The 19,926-nt window shown below is 34.4% G+C and overlaps 1 protein-coding gene across 6 annotated transcripts in view; it reads left to right on the top strand.

Annotated features, from left to right (window-relative positions):
• LOC117218897 (uncharacterized) overlaps window positions 1–19,926 on the top strand; it is a 195,601-nt gene that overhangs the window by 89,183 nt on the left and 86,492 nt on the right. For 5 of the 6 annotated variants that reach the window (XM_033467663.2, XM_033468080.2, XM_033467918.2 and 2 more), the window contains exon 2: window positions 18,885–19,145. In XM_033467663.2, the coding sequence (XP_033323554.1) occupies window positions 18,885–19,145 (261 nt within the window). Of the gene's footprint in view, window positions 1–7,080; window positions 7,168–18,884; window positions 19,146–19,926 lie in introns of those variants that run through there. The other variant, XM_033467837.2, reaches the window with a different exon arrangement.

A 19,926-nucleotide genomic window follows, 5' to 3' on the forward strand; every position in this document is an offset into this window, starting at 1 on the left:
TTTACACTATATCGAAAGTTTGTTGTATTTTATGTACTCTACATTAATGTAGAATACATAATGTGTACGATAATATACCGTAAAGTATTTTTTCTCTTCAATGTATATTTATTTAAATATATGGCGTAGAAAGTCAAGGTTATACTAGTATTCGAATACTTTCGTTACCCACTGTACATATAGCAATAAAATCGTAAATAAATCAAGATGACTCACTCCAGCAATCTAGTGTTAAATAAGTATATTATATTCAGTACATGAAAAAAAAACATTCAAGGTTATAATGTGTTCATTACTACTTCATTACTATACATGTCTATCATTTTGATGTTATACTCGAAACCCTACAATGTTGTGGGTTTACTACTTAACAACGAACCGCATATTCCGATTTTCTAATGTTTGGATATTACTCGATAAAGTAATGGATAAATTTTGGATAAAACGATACATGCGTTATCAAGCAATTAAAGATAACACAGCTGGGCTATCTTTTTAATCATTGTCAGTTCAACGAGGTCTGGCACAAAATGTAAACAGAACGTTCACGTGATCGGTACATACTGCGGTTACAGCCGAGTGGGGCTGTTGGACTCTTTTCCATTGCGTTGGCTTTTAAACTCGCTAAGCTCGCTCACTTTCGACTATTCTTTCCTGTTTTCAATGAATTCATTCACACTCGTCTTTTGACAATTGACAACCAAAACACCTGATCAATAGTCATCGATCAATATCTTAAAACGCTTGATATATGCCAATTAATATCACATTCACCGCACATATAGCATACGCATATAACACGGTAAACGTAGTACACACGAAAAGAAATACAATCTCACATTAATTATATGTCAACAAATTGCAATAAAAGGATTGATAAAGAACTTTTTACTTAATGGAAAGGTGAAATTATATAAACCTCTTTTCTTTTTTTAATAAAATTGTAGGATAGAATTAGGAATTTTTTACAAGAAAACATTAGGAGTCATTAATTTTGCTCCAAGTACCCCTTTAGGACTGAATACTGTGTGTCTTCATGACAATATTGGTTAATAGTTTAATTTGGAACAAATTCGAACAAATAAAGCCGCTTTAAAAACAAAGTTTAAAATGTCCAAAAGTAGAACTGAAGTACCATTCTTTCATAGCTGCGGGTTTTACCATTTGAAAAATATTAAAAATTATAAGGGGAAGTAACGGCTTCTTGAAAATACTGCTTGCTACGGGTAGATCGATATTGTCTGCAATTAATTATCAGGAAGATAAATGCCATACAAATCAGATCATTCGGAAATCTTAACTGTTTACGGATTACTTTCACGAGTGCGAGTGCTTATTGTGATACTCAGACCAAGGCACATAAGAAATAACATTGTTTGAAATGTCATTTCAAATAACATGTTATTTTCTCTTATAATTATTTGAAACAATTATGAAGTTTTTAATCCTTGGAAACATGTTTTCCCTTTAAACAAATTTCATTTTTGCAGATTTCATAAAATAAAAAATTTTTTTCATTATCATTTTGCAGATTATTATAAAGAAATAACGAAATAATTTATTATGTATTTTCCAATAACGGTACTGAAGATAGCGGTCTGAAGTAAATGTTTTCAAACAGTTATTTTTTATTTTTATTTAAAAAAACATTTTCCCAGGCTGTGTGAGTCGTAGAAGATGTCGAACTGTCTTTTAGCCTTCTGTACGAGTCTGGTTGCCAGATACGCATAGGGACATTCCAAGTTTGTTTGTACGGGACCTCCGATAACGCGAGAGGAAGAGCGACAAAGCCAATAGCACGATTGAAGAATACCGACGTTTGGCATCACCGGTAGTCACAGGAAAAGGAGTTACGCAAGAAGTGGGGTGATGACACATGCGCAGGCAGTTACGCACAGCGGCGTAGCGCGTTTACGGGGAAAACATAATTCTGAACTTCGCGCGGTAGGGACGCCGCTGTGCGAGACTCCCGCTCATGCGTTGTCTGCTCCCACTTCTTGCGTAGTGACTTTTCCTAAATACACTAGTTCTGCTCTAGAGTCTAGAGGAACGACTGACGAGATTACAATTAGAGATGCGATCAAGTTCAATATATAGGGTGTCCCAAAAATGTCTCGCAATCCGAAAGTGGCAGGTTCCTCAGGTCATTTGAAGCAACTTTTTCCACAGCGAAAATTTTCTCCGAGGCACCGTTAACGAGTTATTAACGAAAAACAGTGACCAATGAGAGGCGAGCTCAGCTTGCGCGAGGCGACCTCGCGTCAGCCGTACTCGATTCTTATTGGTCACTGTTTTTCGTTAATAACTCGTTAACGGTGCCTCGGAGAAAATTTTTGTAACGGAAGAAGTTGCTTCAAATGATCCGAGGAACTCGCCATTTCCGGATTGCGAGACATTTTTGTATGTATGTATACTCACGATTGCGAGTCAATTTTAATAAGCAAGTTTCGTTTCATGGGTTTCGATTATTACTCAAAAGCAATGATGTCTCAATGATTATACAAGTAGATATCGAACCCTGGAGTAAGTACTTTCAAGTTTCGAAAAGGTACTTAGAACCTTTCATAAGTAGTACTCGAATCTTGAAAATTAGAATTCTGTAACAGTTACCTTCGCCACAGTATTATATTTAGAGAGGGTTCGAAACTACCTCGTAGAGGTTCGAGTATACTTGCAATATACTTGATCCAATTTCTAGTTACAATCAATGTGACCATTTTTCTGAAACATAGGGGTGTTCCTCGTGTCCTCAGTTTCCGCTGACTAGTCTACAGTAGGAGGTTTGTAAAGGTTTTCGGAGAGCGTGCTGACTCGAGGGACGGCCTACGTTGCAGGCAAATGGTTACACTGGTTATAATGCCTGCACGTGGCAACTCAAAATTGGTTTTCAATTGTTTTTTTTAGAAAATTTGGGGTTATGTCAAGATCATATGTTCTGAAATACTGACATTGCTAAACACGGAAGATTTCCTCACAGCCTATGCTTAAATAGAACAATCAGTTAGTGAACTACACTGGTGGACAAAATAATAAGGCACCTCAAAATTTTTGTGTATGAATATCTATTTGTACATATACGGGAGGAAAATGAATGCATAACAAAATAAATAAATAATTTTGACGAAATTATTTTGAAGAAATTAAATAAATCGTTCAGCTCATTTGTTATTTATACAAAAAGAAACGAAATTTTGTGTGGACAAAATGACAAGGCACTTTGAATATAAAATAATAAAAATATTAAAATGGAATAAAATTACATAGTTTGTTTACATTTTAGTAATGTCCTTTGGAAATGTCCTTCACGCTGTACCACTTCAATCATCAGTCTTCATGGTAAACTTCTATACAGATCCAAGCTTTCCTAAGCTTTTAAAATTCCAGATTTTGATTCGGACATTGTATTATACTGCTTTCCACCTTCATATACTGTTCGGCTGAGATTTCGCCAAACATTCTCGATAATTTTCCGTTTCAAAATAATTTTTTACTATGCAAGCAGCATGCAGGACTATATTATCTTGCTGAAATTGTATATTTTGTATTAGCAATTCTACAAGCGTAAGTCTCTATCTGTTCCCTGATTAAATTTGAGTAGACAGCACTATTCATAATGCCCTGAATATGTATATTTTATTTTCATCTTTCGTCTATAGCCGATACATGCCTATATCATTACTGTAACACCACCATATTGTCGACGACTTGACATCCTTTGCTCCTTTCTTAAATCGTGGAATTTATTTACGCTTTCACTGCTGTTTCCACTGAATATGTTCTATTCCAAAACTTAATCAAGCGGTCTTATCTTTGTCTGTTAATGGTGGCTTTATAGCAAATTTCACTCATTTTAAGTAGCTTATTTTTCGGATTATGTACTCTTTTTATTGCTTTAATGAATACGTTAACTCAATTAACTGCGGTCCATTACTATTTGTCGAGGTGTAAGTCCAGAATTCGATTCTTTTTCCCTTGAAAAGAAAGGGCTACAGGTTTTTTAAAATTAATGAATCTTAAAGCCACAGTGCTCCGTGTTTTGTTTGATTAGTACTAGTACATAACCTTGAAAAGAAGTTTCACGCTTATAACATAGTTTACTCTTCATAACTTTAAGATTTTACTAAATACATATTACATTTTTTACGTGTACGACGGTGCCTTATCATTTTGTTCATCAGTGTAAGACTGCAGCACTGAAATTTCGTTTCTATTTTACAGGGCTGTCAGCTCTAAAAATCAATATACAATGTTGCCGCGTGAGTTCCAGACTTTCCAAGCAAAGCCTGTATTTACATACCTATATATGTATGTACTGATAATGCGATGGATGTGGGGGGCATGAGCTGCCGTGGAAGATAGTTCGTTGAGGATTTCGGTGGGGGGGGGGGGGGGGTAAAAAATTTATCTTATTCGTGGCTACCCTGATCGAGACTTCGAGACTATTCAGCACCTAGAATCTTCAAGGCAAAGTTTACAGCTGACAATTCAGCCTAAAATTCAAATTTTATTTTTTCATTCGATAGCATTCTTTTACATTACATCTAATATTTATTTTCATCAAAACGTTATTTTATAAATATGGAAACCTTATTTGCAAATTATAAATATGCAATTTTGATTAACTCGTGATCGTAAAAATCTTAAAGCATACATTTATTGCGTACATTATTCCATACATATGTACAATTGCTATTCACGTTTGTTCTATTTTTTATTACTATTTCCTCACATCTCTTTTAGAGATATCCTATAAGAATATACATTTCCTATTACTTTACGAAATTTTAACTTCAAGCAATATAAAATTTAATTTAAAATAAAAGTTAAATTGATTTTTTTATTTTTCATATATATTTCATATTGGAAATTGGGTTATTAAATGAAAACGCAGTGGAATATTTTAGATATGATTACGACTTTATTCTAAAGAACGAATACGGCACGTCTTTACTGGAATACAAAGAAGCAAAATAAAAGCAATATTAAATAGCAATAAAGCAATATTAAAATCACATTTTAATACTGGCTCAGATTATAGTTTTGTAATATTTTACTACCATCTTCATTGAACTCGAGACTTTGCAGATTCGTTCATTTCCAGAGACGGAAATCGTTTTCGGAAATGTTTTGCATGAAGTTTTTCTATTCCAGTATAATCTACGTTATTATTCGATTTATGTATATACATATGTCGTATTTAGATTAATTTTTATCAGATTAGTAATATTTTCATAGTTACATTTTTAATAATAAAAGAATTCAGATCTGGTTATTATTTATTAGTGGGCAATGTGTTACAATGTCGCCTTTAGGTTTTGCTTATTTGGTCGAACTTAAAAATTCTGAAATAAATCTGACATATTTCAGTTATTAAGCCACATACTAGAGAAGTTTTTCTAATTTTTCAGCTTCAAATTCTGGTCGCGAAAAAATGAAAACTGTACTGATTCGAGCATGGCTAGACCAAGTAAGCGAATAAATATAATGAGCAAATCCGAGAGATACAAGATATACTACGTCGTACAGCAATGATTGAGATTCAATATTTAAAGAGACACCGCGATCAACAAAAAATAAGCCTATAATAAAGAAAATGTCATTTTTTAGTAATTATCGTCTAATCTTTATAATTCTGACATCAATGGTTAGCTTAGATTTTTCGAATAAATCAGATTTAAAGCTATTCTCGGATTAATTAAGCAGCAGTTTATAACAATGAGTTCTTTTCAATAAATACAGTCCAATTTATATCATGTTTGGACTCATCTTAATCCAAAGATTTCAGCTATCAATTGGTGCTGCAATTATGAATGTAAACCGAAAGTTACTAAAATTAAAATTTGTTTCATTCATGTTTTCCGTTGTGTTGCTTTTCACTGCCGTCATCTCTGTCCTTGACTACCGAGATAAGGCCTCGCCGATCTCGAAACACTGTCGTGCGAAAAGAGTGCCAATTTTAGAAGTTATATTTACGTAACAAATGAAAACTGATGTATGTATGCATTATATGTATTAGAATATTCCGAACTTTCTTTCAACAGCATCGTAAGGTATATATATTTTTTTAAATTATCAACCAGATATGTTTTGGGTTTCTAACCATGTGAATTTGAATACATCATTTAAAAAACAATTTGAGACTGTATAATACCTAATACTAGAATTTCTAATAATTAAAGAACTGTGCATAATACAATATGCAAAGTTTATCATTATTGGAAAATAAATATCGAAGTCACAATATTTAATCCAACAATCCAAACATTTTCGCATTCTGTGAAGTAGAGTAAAATTTTTCCAATATCAACAAGTGTTAGTTACTTATATATGTATACAAATAAATCATGCACAATCAATTTATTAAATTTTCTGGACGTGCAAGAATTCCTTATTACAATATAATAATTGTGATATTCTCCGTTTTTAATAATATATTTAATCAAGTTAATTATTATATGATTATATAATTTTTTTTTTATTATACAGTTTATTTTATTATATTATAGGTACTTTTTTTATCGTTTGAATGTACGCGCCGTATGAATTTGTGGCTTTCAAATCAGAAAATGTGCCGTAATATAAACGAGGCATACAGAATATTCAATCTTGACTAACAAGCTTAAATTTCTGAAATATCGGCAATGATGAACGCGGCACGGGAATGATAATGGGATTTCTGATGCTTCATTTTTGGGTGACAAAATAATGCATTGAACGTCCAGTACTTCTATGAGCATATCTCGTCTGTGAATATACATAGATCCCTCGCGTTCATCGGCGATATAGGAAGTGAATAAAAGAAGAAAATACAGTCGTTCGATGTTGTAACGTTATGAATTGTATTGCTAAAAGTTTTTGATGAAGGAACTGAATAACAAGAGAGGCTAACATACATATGTGGGAACGAAAATGGCTTGATCGCGGTAAAAAGAAATGTGTATGTGTAAACTTGCGCGCGCGTGTTTCTCTCTCTCTCTCTCTCTCTCTCTCTCTCTCTGTCCCCTCTTTTTGTGCCCCCCCCCCCCCTCGCGTGCGTGCGTGTGCACGTGGACGCGAGAATGAAAATTAAAGATCGCGAAAGACGAACGATCGATCGAACTGCTCGGTCGAAAGACAGTCCATGCCGTGGCGCTGAACGGAACACTTACGTTACATGCTTCTTTTCTGGTAACATATTCATTATCGTTACTTTTATTAAATCTTGTTTTAAACTGTACATGTACAGTACATTTTTCATATACATTGTATAAATTGTTCTGTATTTATAAGACCGCGTTACATACAAAATCTAAAGATTATTTTTTAATTATGTGTTAATTTTGTGTTAAGTTGTTGTTGTTTTGCTTATCATTTTTTAATAATTTTCTGTGAATTAGTTGTAAATTCTTTGTTCATGAGTTGTCAATTTGTTTGCCATATGTATATTCAATATACGTATTTTGTAATTACATTTTTGTTTATAAGCGTTGTTAAAATATAGATTCTGCAACTTATTCAATGTTCAAACGTGCACGTGTATAATACCTTATCGTATAATATTATAAAGTTGGACATAAATATATGATTTTAGCCAGAAAATGTTTTTTATCGCATTTGGGTGTCTTTGGCCCTACTGTGTAGGAGTGAAACGGGAGAGAACATTTAATCCCTAAAATCAAGTATTTGTATCCAATATTCTCATCGAATACTATTAGTTCGATCTAATACATACATAATAATAATAAAAAAGACAGTTAAACAATTTCTTTAATAAACAATTATATACAATGGAAGAAGCATAACTTTAAAAATAGAAATTAAAACTACCTTTTCATTTAGATTCTTCTAATTCAATTTCATCCTCTTCTTCCTCTTCCGAAAATTGATTTGGAAGATGTAATTGGATCGTTTCTTCTAAAAATGGTTTTGATCTTCTATTTCTTTCTTTTCTCATATTCGTAGTTGATGAATCTAAAGTGATTAGTATTTATAATCGATAGGAACTGAAATAATATTAAATTATTTTAATTACTAATTTTACAGGGTGACTTATTTAAATCGATCCAGTCAAATATTTTCGAAACCATCGATGATACTAAAAAATGTTTCAGACGGAATTGGAATAGTTTTAAGGGGTACGTAAACTGATATTGATAAGATCTTTCTAGGTGAACGCATCGAGGACATATGAAGGACAACTTTAATTTTTTAAATGGTATTATATATTTTTTATTATACTAGTTGATAAGATATACTAGTTCATAAAAATACTAAGGCATTTATTGCGAAAAATCATTGGTTTATAAGATATTTGAATTTTAGTATTTCTTAGAGACATGCTAATACTATGCATTACTAAAATTCAAATATCTTCGTCTCAGTATTTTTACGAAAAGAATGGCGAGTTGAATCGACTAGTATAATAAAGAATACATATATGATTTTATTTAAAAAAATATAGTTTACCTTCATATGTCCTCGACGCGTTTATCTAGAAAAACTTTATTAACATCAAATCGTTGATCATCGATGGTTTCGAAGATATTTCACTGGATTGATTTAAATGGATCACTCTGTATATTATATTGTATTTTATTCAACCCGTTTACAACATCTGAGTTACATTTCTGGCTGGAATATTTTTGTGCATAATTTAGAATTTATCTTGTTTTGTGTCTCTGCAGCTTTCTCGCTTAGCTGTCCAATTAACATAAATGATATTTTGAATTACATTACTTTATCATATGAATTAATACCTTGTGAACTGTCGAGATCGTATGATTCCATTCTTTGTCATAAGGGAAAGAAACACAAAACTGAAGTTTTTACCGCGTCACTCACGAATGCGTAGTGTGAGGGAGAGGGGGGCAATCATTGCTTTGAAGTCGTGAACAGTTTTCACTTTTATAACATTGGGAACAGAATGTAGTTACATTGTTTGGATGTCGAGCTAGCGGAGCGAAGTCATTGGATGCTATCATGATCGAATCTTTCGTCAACAAAAAATTTAACTTCTCGGTTGGCAGCTATTAGCAGCCAATCTTTTTTTCGGAAGAAAGTTAAGTCACTTCCTTCCTTAAAATGTAACCAAAATGAACACTGAATTCCGCTAAATCTATAATTAAAAAATTATACAAATATTAAGTATATTCTATTGGGTATAACTAAAAAAATATGAGAGATAGAAAAGCGTATTCTGACATAAGTTTATTGCATAGTCAGTACATCAAATTTTGTCCCTCATCGCTTAATTCTTAGATATAAACGATGATTTAAAGATGCGCCGTTTTGAAGCCATGTACATATGTATGTAGTCAGGTCCAAAATGAACAAATTGTAAAAATGAACATAGTAAATCATAGCCTATACGCTTAAACAACTATTAGAGATTTCCATTGTGATAAATTCAAAAATGACATTTTTCCACTTTTTCGGAGCAAATACCCCATTGTGCGTCGGCTCGTCCGCAAATTTTACCTTCTCTCCCCTTGTATGGGATTGCCTTAGTTCTCGGCTTGTAATAGAAGTAACATACTCATTGACATTTCTGCAAGATTGAAGGACTGATTTGACTACATGGAACGATTACTTTATTTTCCATCAATATTAGATGGACCCAGACAAAAATTTCTTAGGGATAATCTTTTTCGGAAAATAATTCTGCTCAAAGCAAATGGCTGTAAAGATTTCTTTAAATAAAATCTTATTGTTGCATATTATTTCATGGATTATATCAAAAGATATCAAAGCAAAAACTTAAAGCAAATTTGTGTAAAAGATCCTTAAAATAAAATCCTTTGTTGCATATTATGTATTTCGCAATTTAAAATGAAAAGAAAAGGAAACAATTCACTACTTGAAATTGCTATTACTTCGAACGGTTCGATATTATTTTTATTTTCATTTGAAATAAAGTTTGTCTAGGATCGTATGAAACGTCTACCAAATACGTACATACAATTGTATTCATTAGCAATTGGTTTCTGCTCGGTGTAGATGTACAATCAACAAGTCTCACTTTTCCAATTATATGTTTATCGAAGCCGAATATCGTCTATCCCTTTTCCAATGGACAATTCTGAATTTCACTGACAGAAGTGACGCGCTCGTTGCGTCGTCTCGGTTTGTCAAAGTCGTGAAATGATCTCGGACTTTTTCTCCGGAGTTTTTACCGCAGAATGCTACACAGTTAGGAGATGGTGGGTTTACGAGTAGCGTGCAAAAAACGGCACCGTTTCAACTATTTCTCATCGGTTGAACGTTCCACGAGAGAAATTCGAGTTTAATTGCTCGCGTAATGCGAATTCGAGGGACACGTGTTACCCGCTATTTTCGAAGAGTTTAACGATGGGTTAGTGGCTACCGGTTTAAAATTAATAGGGTTTAGACACGACAAGTTTAACACGTTTCGTGCCACGTGTGCGACCGATGGTACACGTTAAACTTTCCATTCAGGCCGCGTGTACCACTGGCGGTACACGCTAGCATATTTGTTGAATGCGCCAAAAACATATATTTTATAATAATTTTAAGTCCGAAGATTATTGTTCCATCAAAATAATGAAACATTACGAACAATGCAGTATAGAACGAAGCAAGTAAGTTTGTTCAATTGTTATGTTTACAATAATTAATTATTACATATGATATCTCAATCTACATATAGTCGAAACAACAAATTACCTGAATGAAAAATCGAGCAAGTATAGTAAATTATTACTATAAAATAACCTTTAATTAAGTATATCAATATTAACATTAAACAATAATCTACAATAAAATTTATTTACAATAAAAATTCAATTAAAATTTTATCTCCTATAATAAAATTTTAAAAAAATTTTATTTACTAGTACATTTAATTAAAACAATAAAATTATTACTATAAAATAACCTTTAATTAACTATATTAATATAGTTAACTATTAAGTTAGTTAACTATATTAATATAGGCTCGGCACGGAACGTGTTGAACAACTGTATCATTTCAAATGTGTACGAAGTTTATTGTGCACGCTATTAATAAATTTTTATGCTCGAAGCGCTAGACTATCTAGGTGATCTAATATTTGTGATAGACAATAATGAATTTGTTTAGATATATCGTACATTACGCGTATAACTCGTCTATTCTGTTATCGGGAATTTATAATAACAATCGGTAGACGAAATATTGACATTGAAATTGGAATATTATTTTCAAATGCATTTATTAATTATCAGAGAAAAAAACATTTCTAAATGGCTTGTTTCTTGCAACTCATGCAGATCATTTTTATTTTACATAAGTATCCGTAGTCTATACTCAGTTTCCCGAGAATTAGCTGGAAATGTAAATAGAGCGTCACGTCATCGACACTACGATTGGCTGTCGACCGTCGTCAGTTTCCATACAAAAAGCGGAAAAAACGCATATGTATGTAACAACTAAAATTATATATTTAACCCTTTGCGGTCGGAGCCGTTCGACGAGCGAGCGTCGCTGTGGACGAGAGGTATTGGAGCCATGTTAATTTTCCTGGAATGACATCCTCATTTATCACATTCCACCATTCGCTATCACGACTGTTATTACTTTCCTGAATATTTATCTCTTCACCACGGCTACTATTACTACCAATATTGAAACGCCTGAGTGGATTCCTTGTTGTACGAATGTCACTTCCATTGGACGAAGCAATGTCGTAATTTTCCGTCTTGTCGGATTTTTAAGTGAATATATAAAACTGCATATCTTTTTTCAAAAGCTGTTTATTTAATCAAAGTATGCTTCATTTGCTTCAATACACTTTTCCCAACGAGATTTTAATGCATAGATGTCTGTCTTAAAGAAATTCTGATCTTTAGAATCAATAAACTCTGATATGGAATTTTTCAGACTGTCTTCATTTTCATACTGTTTAGCCCGTAAAAACTGTTCTAAATGTTTAAAAAAATGAAAGTCGGTTGGCGAATGATCCGGCGAATAAGCTGGTTGCTGCAGAATTTCATATTTTAATTCATTTAATTTCGCAATTGTTTCGTACGACGTATGCGGCTGAGCGTTGTTGTGGAGAAATATGTATTGGGCCATGCCGATTAACAAGTGATGGGCGTATAATTTTCAATTTTTCACGCATTTCATCAATGTACTGGCAGTACTTTTCAGCTGTAATTGTCTCCTCAGTTCGAAGGAATGAATAGTGAATTACTCCAGTCACATTCGTTTCCACCAATGCTTTCAGAGCATCATTTTTCATAGATGTTTTGGGTCTTCAATACGATTCATTTTGTAGCGAAAAATCACCAGACCGTGAATTTTCAAACGCTACACTTTTCGATCGATAAGAATATTATCCCCCAACGCCTGGTTTATATTGCGTGCAGTTTTTGCAGCATTATTACCAGGTTTATACTCATATAAAAAAATTACACACGAATATCGGTTGAATTCGTATCCTTACGAAATTCGAAACAAATAACAAAATGGAACACTTTTGAGAAAATTTTTGTTGTTGAAATGTGTCTCTGGCAATGGACAATACGCCAAAAACAAAAATATAACGAAAACAGGGAGACAAACGTTCACATGTAAAGAAAATCCGACATTTCATATGCATCAACCTAATAATATTCGTCATCTGTACTGTCATAGTCGAACGTATCCTTCCTGAATCTTTTAGACATCGTGGAGCGAATATTATAAAATATAAAATGTACGAAAAGTTTGCTGGTTCGTTTGGTAGTGACATTGAGAGACTGTTTCGAAAGACTGAAATTCGTTCTGACTCGGCCGTTATTCCACATCGTGAGTTTACATTATACGGAAGATAAGACTTCATCGCTAAAGGTCTCTAATTTCTTCCAAATGAAACTCGACTCTTTAGACTACTATACCTATGTGTATCTTATCGTTCAGAAAGATTGACATACGCGAGCCGCTTCATAATATGTCTCCGCAGCTGTAAAATAAATTGGGCGGCTATTTGCAGACATTCGACCGTAAAGGAATTTAAGCCTTACTTTTTCATTTTATATTACTAGTACATATATTTGGATATTTGTTGGGATAGAATAACGAAAAAATACAGTATTTTAATTGTTTAGAAACAAATTCTTTAAACATACAATTTTTGTTCTCAATTCAATTAAATTGAACATCCTCTCTATTTTTATGTTGCGAACATTGTTCCGATTGTTTCTTTGAGAAATGGTTTCGATTTCTTGATCGTTCTTTTCCTCATACTTGACATGAACGACTAATGAAGGACTATTCTCATTAGTTTCAATACAGTGCCAATACTTGAAATATTGATATTTTACTCAACCTATTCAAAACATCTTGCGTCACAGTATGCTTCCTGGCATACGCCGTTTTGGCATTATCATTAGATGATTTCTCCAATAGCAGCTAATAGCAGAGAATTTTTGTTTGTTATTAATGTAAGACATCACTCTTCAAAATGCGATCAAAGCGAACACTGAACACCACCGTACTTGTAATTAAAAAATGAAATGAAAATTCAACATATTCAATTGAACATAAGATAAAGAAGTGTTCTTTTTTTAAATACATACTAAGTACATTAAATTCTGTAAAAATTATTTGTTTTCAAGAAACAAGATAATTATAAACAATGATATAAATTTGGGATGATTTAGAGATGGACTACTTTGAAACCATGTAGCTATGTCCAAAGTGAACAAATGATAAAAAAGATCATGCTAAATAATAAGCCATATGTTTAATTAACTGCTAGTGAATAAATTATGCATTATGGGGATATCGTTTAAAACTGACTTTTTCCCGCTTTTTGTATGGGAACAGACTAATCACTGTGCGTCGCCTGCCTCCATTTCTTGCGCAACTTATTTTCTTGACTAGCTGCTATATCCAGTCTTGTGTCTACTGCAAAATATAGTAGTACCCCGATTAACTGTTAGTATTTAGTATTTTACACTGTGGTGATTACATTTGCATTTACACTTTGCATATCCTGGATCTAATGGAACACCAGAAGTCTTTTCATCCTGCAAATCAAATCTACACAAAATCCTTCGTTGTTTCTTCTGATCTCTATGCTAAAATAGTGGCTTAATAATCCAAGATCATTCAGGTGAAAATGTCTTTTTAGAAAATCAGCTACTTCATCGATCTTGTTTAATTTCTTTGAACTTGTTAGAATATCGTCCACATAGACCACAAGATAGACTTCTTCTCCATTATACAAACACGGGTATGTTCCACTTTTTCTAAAACCGTAATTCTTTAAAATGTTATTCAATTGATTATTCCATACTTTTGCCACCTGTTTCGATCCATAGATCCATAGAATCCAAATCTTCTTTATCGTGTACTACATACTCATCAGGTTGCTGCATGCAAGTAGTCTTCGTTAATCTTCCGTTCAAGAATCTTCTGTTTTTACGTCAAGATGTTTAACAGACACATTCTTTTGACCAACTAAAGTTAAGAAAGTTCTGAAAGTTACCTGGTGCAAACACCTCGTCATAATCTGTGCCATACTTTTGCGAAAATCCCCGAACAAACAAGCCTAGCTTTACACCTTTCTGTATTGCCATCAACATTTCGTTTTAATTTATAAACCCATTTATAAGTTACGACGTTTTCATCCTTCGACATAGGAACAATTTCCCTATATACCGCTTTTTCTTTAGAGAAGCGATTTCTTCGATCATGGCTCTCTTCTACTAGTCATTGGGCCCTGCTAATACTTCCGCTGCGTTTCGTGGTTTATTTTCTTCACCCGTAACCATGTACGAAGGAATCACCGTATATTGGTGGCACGCCTCTGTTAGAGCTTTTCGAGCGTCTGCATGGTTCAGGCCTTCTATCTTTCTCTTCTGATTGGTCCGTGTAGTTGCTAGATGCTTCATTGAAAAAAACATCTTCATCAGAGTTGAATTCTTCTCCAGGTCCATTAGCGATGTCTAGTGCCTCCTCTGAACTTTCCCTGATGTCCTGATTACATTCCTGAAATTTTGTACTGGGGAGTATGATCTCATCGTGTTCCGCACGAGTTGATTCGGCTTTATTATCCTTATCGGGAAAAATCATGTCGGGACTAATTCCAATTCGATTTGTCTTAATGTCTAACAATCGAAATACTTTTGATTCTTCCGAATAGCCGACGATTGTAAATCTTTCAGCTTCGTTGTCCAATTTCTTCCTTTGTTCCCTCGGAACATGCATATACGCGTTGCAACCAAAGATATATAAGTTTCCAACATTTGGTCATCTGGAACACTATAATTCATATGGTGTCTTAGCTGTCGTCGATAATCTGTTCCGCAAATAATTTCCAGTATTTACTGCCTCGCCCCAATATTTTTTCTGCATTTTTGCGTCTAGGAGCATGTCTCGTGCTATTTCCATAAGTGATCTATTTTTCCGTTCTGCGACGCCGTTTTGCTGCTGGAAATAGGGGGCTAATTTCCTAGGGGGGTTACGGGAAGGAGGCTAAACGGGAAATCTGTTCCGTCCGCGATCTGCTGATCTTGTTATGTACTTTCGGCCATTTTTGATGCTGCGTTTTCATCACTTACTACAAATTGTTGAATACATGCAACCGCTTTATTTTTGTGACCCACAAGGAAAATTCTTGGTATACCGTGAAAAATCGTTGATAACTATTAGGTCTACCGGAAAGTTCTGTCCGATAGTGTCGCTTCAAGTTTCAATCCATATGCACATGTTGATTTGAGACATATATGACTATCTCTCTTTATCATTGCATTTACACACATGTACTCTCCTAAATAAACTGAAACAAAGATGTCTCGTGTCATTATTAAATGAGACGCGATCGTGAAAACATGGCTACCGATGATAATACCAGATCACATGCTGTTTTGACGACTCGTCAGAAAATCGCAGAGCTAGGCTGGGAAATTCTGTCACATTCACCATACTCTTCAGACCTAGCACCCTCCGATTATCACTTGTTTCTCTCTTTGCAAAACTTTTTACAGGAAAAAAATTCAAAACTGAAGCTGGTGTCAACCAAGCACTAGTTGAGTTCTTCGCCTCTAAAAATAAATCATTTTTTAAAAATGGCATTTACAAGTTGCCATCACGCTGGCAAGAAGTCACAAGTAACGATGGAAAGTATATTCTACAGTAAATATTATTAAATGTATGAAAATTGTGTTATATTTCAATTCAAAAACGGACAGAACTTTCCGGTAGACCTAATATTAGGATACATATATCTTTCATTGCCTGGTGTTAGTGTTTGCATGGGTGTACAAACATTCGTGCAAATGAGATCTAAAATCGAACTACTCTTCTTAGTTAGTTGACTCATTCGGAAACGGTATCCGTATCATTTTACCCTTGACACAACACTCGCATGTCACTCGCTGTCCGCAGTCTTTAATTTTAATACCGGTTACTAATCCTTTCTCATCCGAATCCTTTATTGCAGTTAGATCGCGATGCCAAAATCATCAGTGCCATTCATGTTGACATATTTCTGTATGACCCGTATTTCCGATGTTGCTCACTGCACAAACCTTTTCAGCTGTCATCATTTTAAATAAATTTTGAAACAACTTCGCTGTAACTTTTAGCTTCTCTTATCCTTTATTATCATGCAATCGTCACCTTCTATGACAAAATATACTACTCTTTGTCTTCTAAATCCACACAACCCATCTTTTCCGAATTGAAACGCTTAACTCCATGAATTCTCTTTGTTTGTATTCTTTACACCAAACATGCTTATTCGATTTCCACAGAGATGGCGTAAAAATAATAGTCGTTCGAAGAATTATCCATCGTAACTTCATTGGATTTTTCTTCCTTATTTTTCCATACCTATTGTTTCATGCAATTACTTTTGAAATGTCCTGATTTCTTGTAAAAATAACAAGTTTTCTTCGCTTGTGCATTACCTTCTTGTTTTATACAGGGTGATTCACACAACTTGTACACCTCTATAACTTCCAAAATATGCATTGCACGAAAAAATTTTGTATAGAAAAGTTGTATAATTTAAAGGGGTACATTATGTAGTGCATTTATTTTTTTTTATAGGTGGAGGCGTTTCGGAGATTTGAAGGTCAATTTTGTTTTTTCTCTTTTTAAATATAATACTATATTTTGTACATCAAAATATGGAAGAATATCAAATTCTGATTAAAAAAGCTTCTTACTCTCGTTTTTTGAAAATTTTCTTCAGTTTCCACTGACCTGCGAAAGTCTGTGATAAGGTTGAATCTCCAACTTAATATTACGTGAAGAAAATTTTCAAAAAAAACAAAGCGAAATTATCCGTTAGCTATTAGGTTTAGGGCTAACGGAGGTCAATACTTTTTTACTCAGAATTCGATATTCTTCCATATTATGATATGAAAAATATAGTATTCTACTTAAAAAAACAAAATCGACTTTTAAATTTCTGAAACACTTCCACCTATAAAAAAATTAATGCACTGCATAATGTACCCCTTTAAACCATGCAACTTTTGTATACAAAATTTTTTCGTGCAACGCATATTTTGGAAGTTGTAGAGGTGCACAAGTTGCGTGGACCACCCTGTATCCATTTACAAGTTTTCCTTTGATGTGATTTCAGTGCCGGGTTTGTTTTCTAACGCCGTTACGAGGTACATATTATTCTGCTAAAAAATACAGGGTATCCCTGAAAGTATGTTCAAGTAGGCACCGGGTGATTCCGTACAAGAGATTCCTATACATAATTTTTAGTTACGTCGCACCATGCTCTCATATAAATTTTTCTATTTCAAATAAAATTGTTTGAACTGGCGGAATTTAATTCTATTTTATTTGTGCATATCTATAGTGATGTTTTGCAAGTTTGTACAAAAACAAAAGTTTGGTTGTAGTGCTAAATAAATAAAAATTACTTGTTTTTAAAATGTGCCACCTTTTTGTCGCGGCAATATGATATAAAAATAATAAAGCAAATACACTGCATCAAATGTGAAGGAATGGTGGCGATAGCACTAGTTGCAACGAAATTACAGTCACGATTTGACGACAGATGACAGCACTACTTAGTTGCTCCCATCAATGTGGCCGACGTATTGACCCCTCCTTTCGCGTTCGCTTCACACCCCGCATCTAAAAGTCCAGTTTATGCCGAGTCCTTCAGGTCCAATGTTTCTCTCACACGCGGTACGTGCCATGTAACGTGGACTTTGATCGCATCGTATCCCCACCGTGGAGTCCATCCGCCATTTTGGGGTGAAAGCTGGAATCCCTGATTCTCGGCCTTATCTCCGGTAACCGTACCCTAATTGCGCAACGTCACCAGAGCAATAATCCAGGAACCGAACTTGCCTATCGCTCTTGTTTATTTTAGTATACGGTTTCTCGAATTCTTCCTGCGACCCGACGATCGTTGGTAGAATTAGTGTCGCGCAAGAGAAAAATCAGGCTGCAAAATTAACGGCCGGACGAAGGTGACGTTCCAGTTGAGAAATTTAATTTTGATCAGGAGCTGGAGTGAAGTTAACACGTTGAATGCCGCGGGGGTCACCGGTGACCGGCACCTAACTTGGCGGTGACGCCATGGGGGCCACCGGTGTCCGGCGTGCCCAAAATTGATAGGAATATATATAATTTAAAACAAATGTCAATATCTAAAATTTTGTATTATTACCATCGTCAATTCAAACAGTGACTCCTGTCGCAATTAACATGTCAAACATGGTTATACACTGTAACTTATCTATTGCAGATAATATTTTAACATTGTATGTATCACATAAAAGAAAATTCATCGTGGCGCCACGGACAATTTCTGTAAAACCGGCGTGGCATTTAACGTGTTAATTTTGGTCAGGAGCTCGAGTGAAGTTAAATAGCTTGAGATAAAAGTTGAAAGTCTGCAACACGGATGATCGGTCGAAGCAGTAATGGAAACGATTTGTTTCAGGTCCCCGCGAGTCGGAGGACCCCTCTCGCAGTCGTTAGCGATGATCCCGCCAACAATGCACGGCCACGAATTCAATCAACCCCTGTCGAGGGTGGTTATGGTCCGTAAAACGGATCAAAGGACCTTCAGCAAGGGAAGAAGGGGCGGCGAGCCTCTTCTCGAAACGGTAACCAGGGAGACCGTTGAGCTTTTCAACGGTGGTCGCGCTGAAAGGAAATACACGTCCGAAACCAGAGACATCGTTACGCCAAAGTCGAACAGGTATGTATCGTTTTCTCTGAATTACACGATCGAAAGGCTCGAGTAAAGGAAACTGAATTTCCTGGAACGTAAATGAAAGTGGTATGTTCGACGGCCGCGCGTGTTTACGCCTGCCGAGTCGCTTCCAAGAGAAATATTTTTACTCCGCACTGTCAATCTAACAAAAGAAGTTCTCCAGATGAGCATTAATTAGTCTATTAGCGTTGGAAAAAAAACAATGGCTAGAAGTTACGATAGTCTACCTCCTAATAACTGAAATGAGTGACATTCGCTTCGGTAATTTGATATCGACTAAAATAGACCAATGTTTAAACCTCGAAGTCAACCGTACACAGCTCCGAAAATCAGCATAAAAAAATGTTGTTCGTTGTAAATACAAAATTTACGGTTACATAAATTTTCGTAAATAAATAAGGTAATTTGTGTAAATAAGGAACAGTTCTTCTTTTTAAGGTGAAATTTAATTTTGCAACAAATGCAATGCAATTTCGTCAGTGATCGGTCCACTGTAATTATTGTTACAGGTGAATGGAGATCTATTTGGTGATAAACTAGTAGTAACTCAATCATGATGATAACACAAGCAAAAGTTTATATCTCCAGAAAGAGATCGAACTCTCGATCTACAGGGTGATTCGTTTAACTGGGCTCGGTGATATATTTTGCGAAGGATTAAAGTTATCAAAAACATGTTCTCACAAAAATCGTTCAAAAAACGATATAAACAATATTCCTATAGGTGTAGTTGTGGGGAAGATACTGAAGTAAAATTAATATTTTA

The sequence above is a fragment of the Megalopta genalis genome, chromosome 1 (genome assembly GCF_051020955.1).
Source record: "Megalopta genalis isolate 19385.01 chromosome 1, iyMegGena1_principal, whole genome shotgun sequence".
NCBI classification, from domain to species: Eukaryota; Metazoa; Arthropoda; class Insecta; order Hymenoptera; family Halictidae; genus Megalopta; species Megalopta genalis.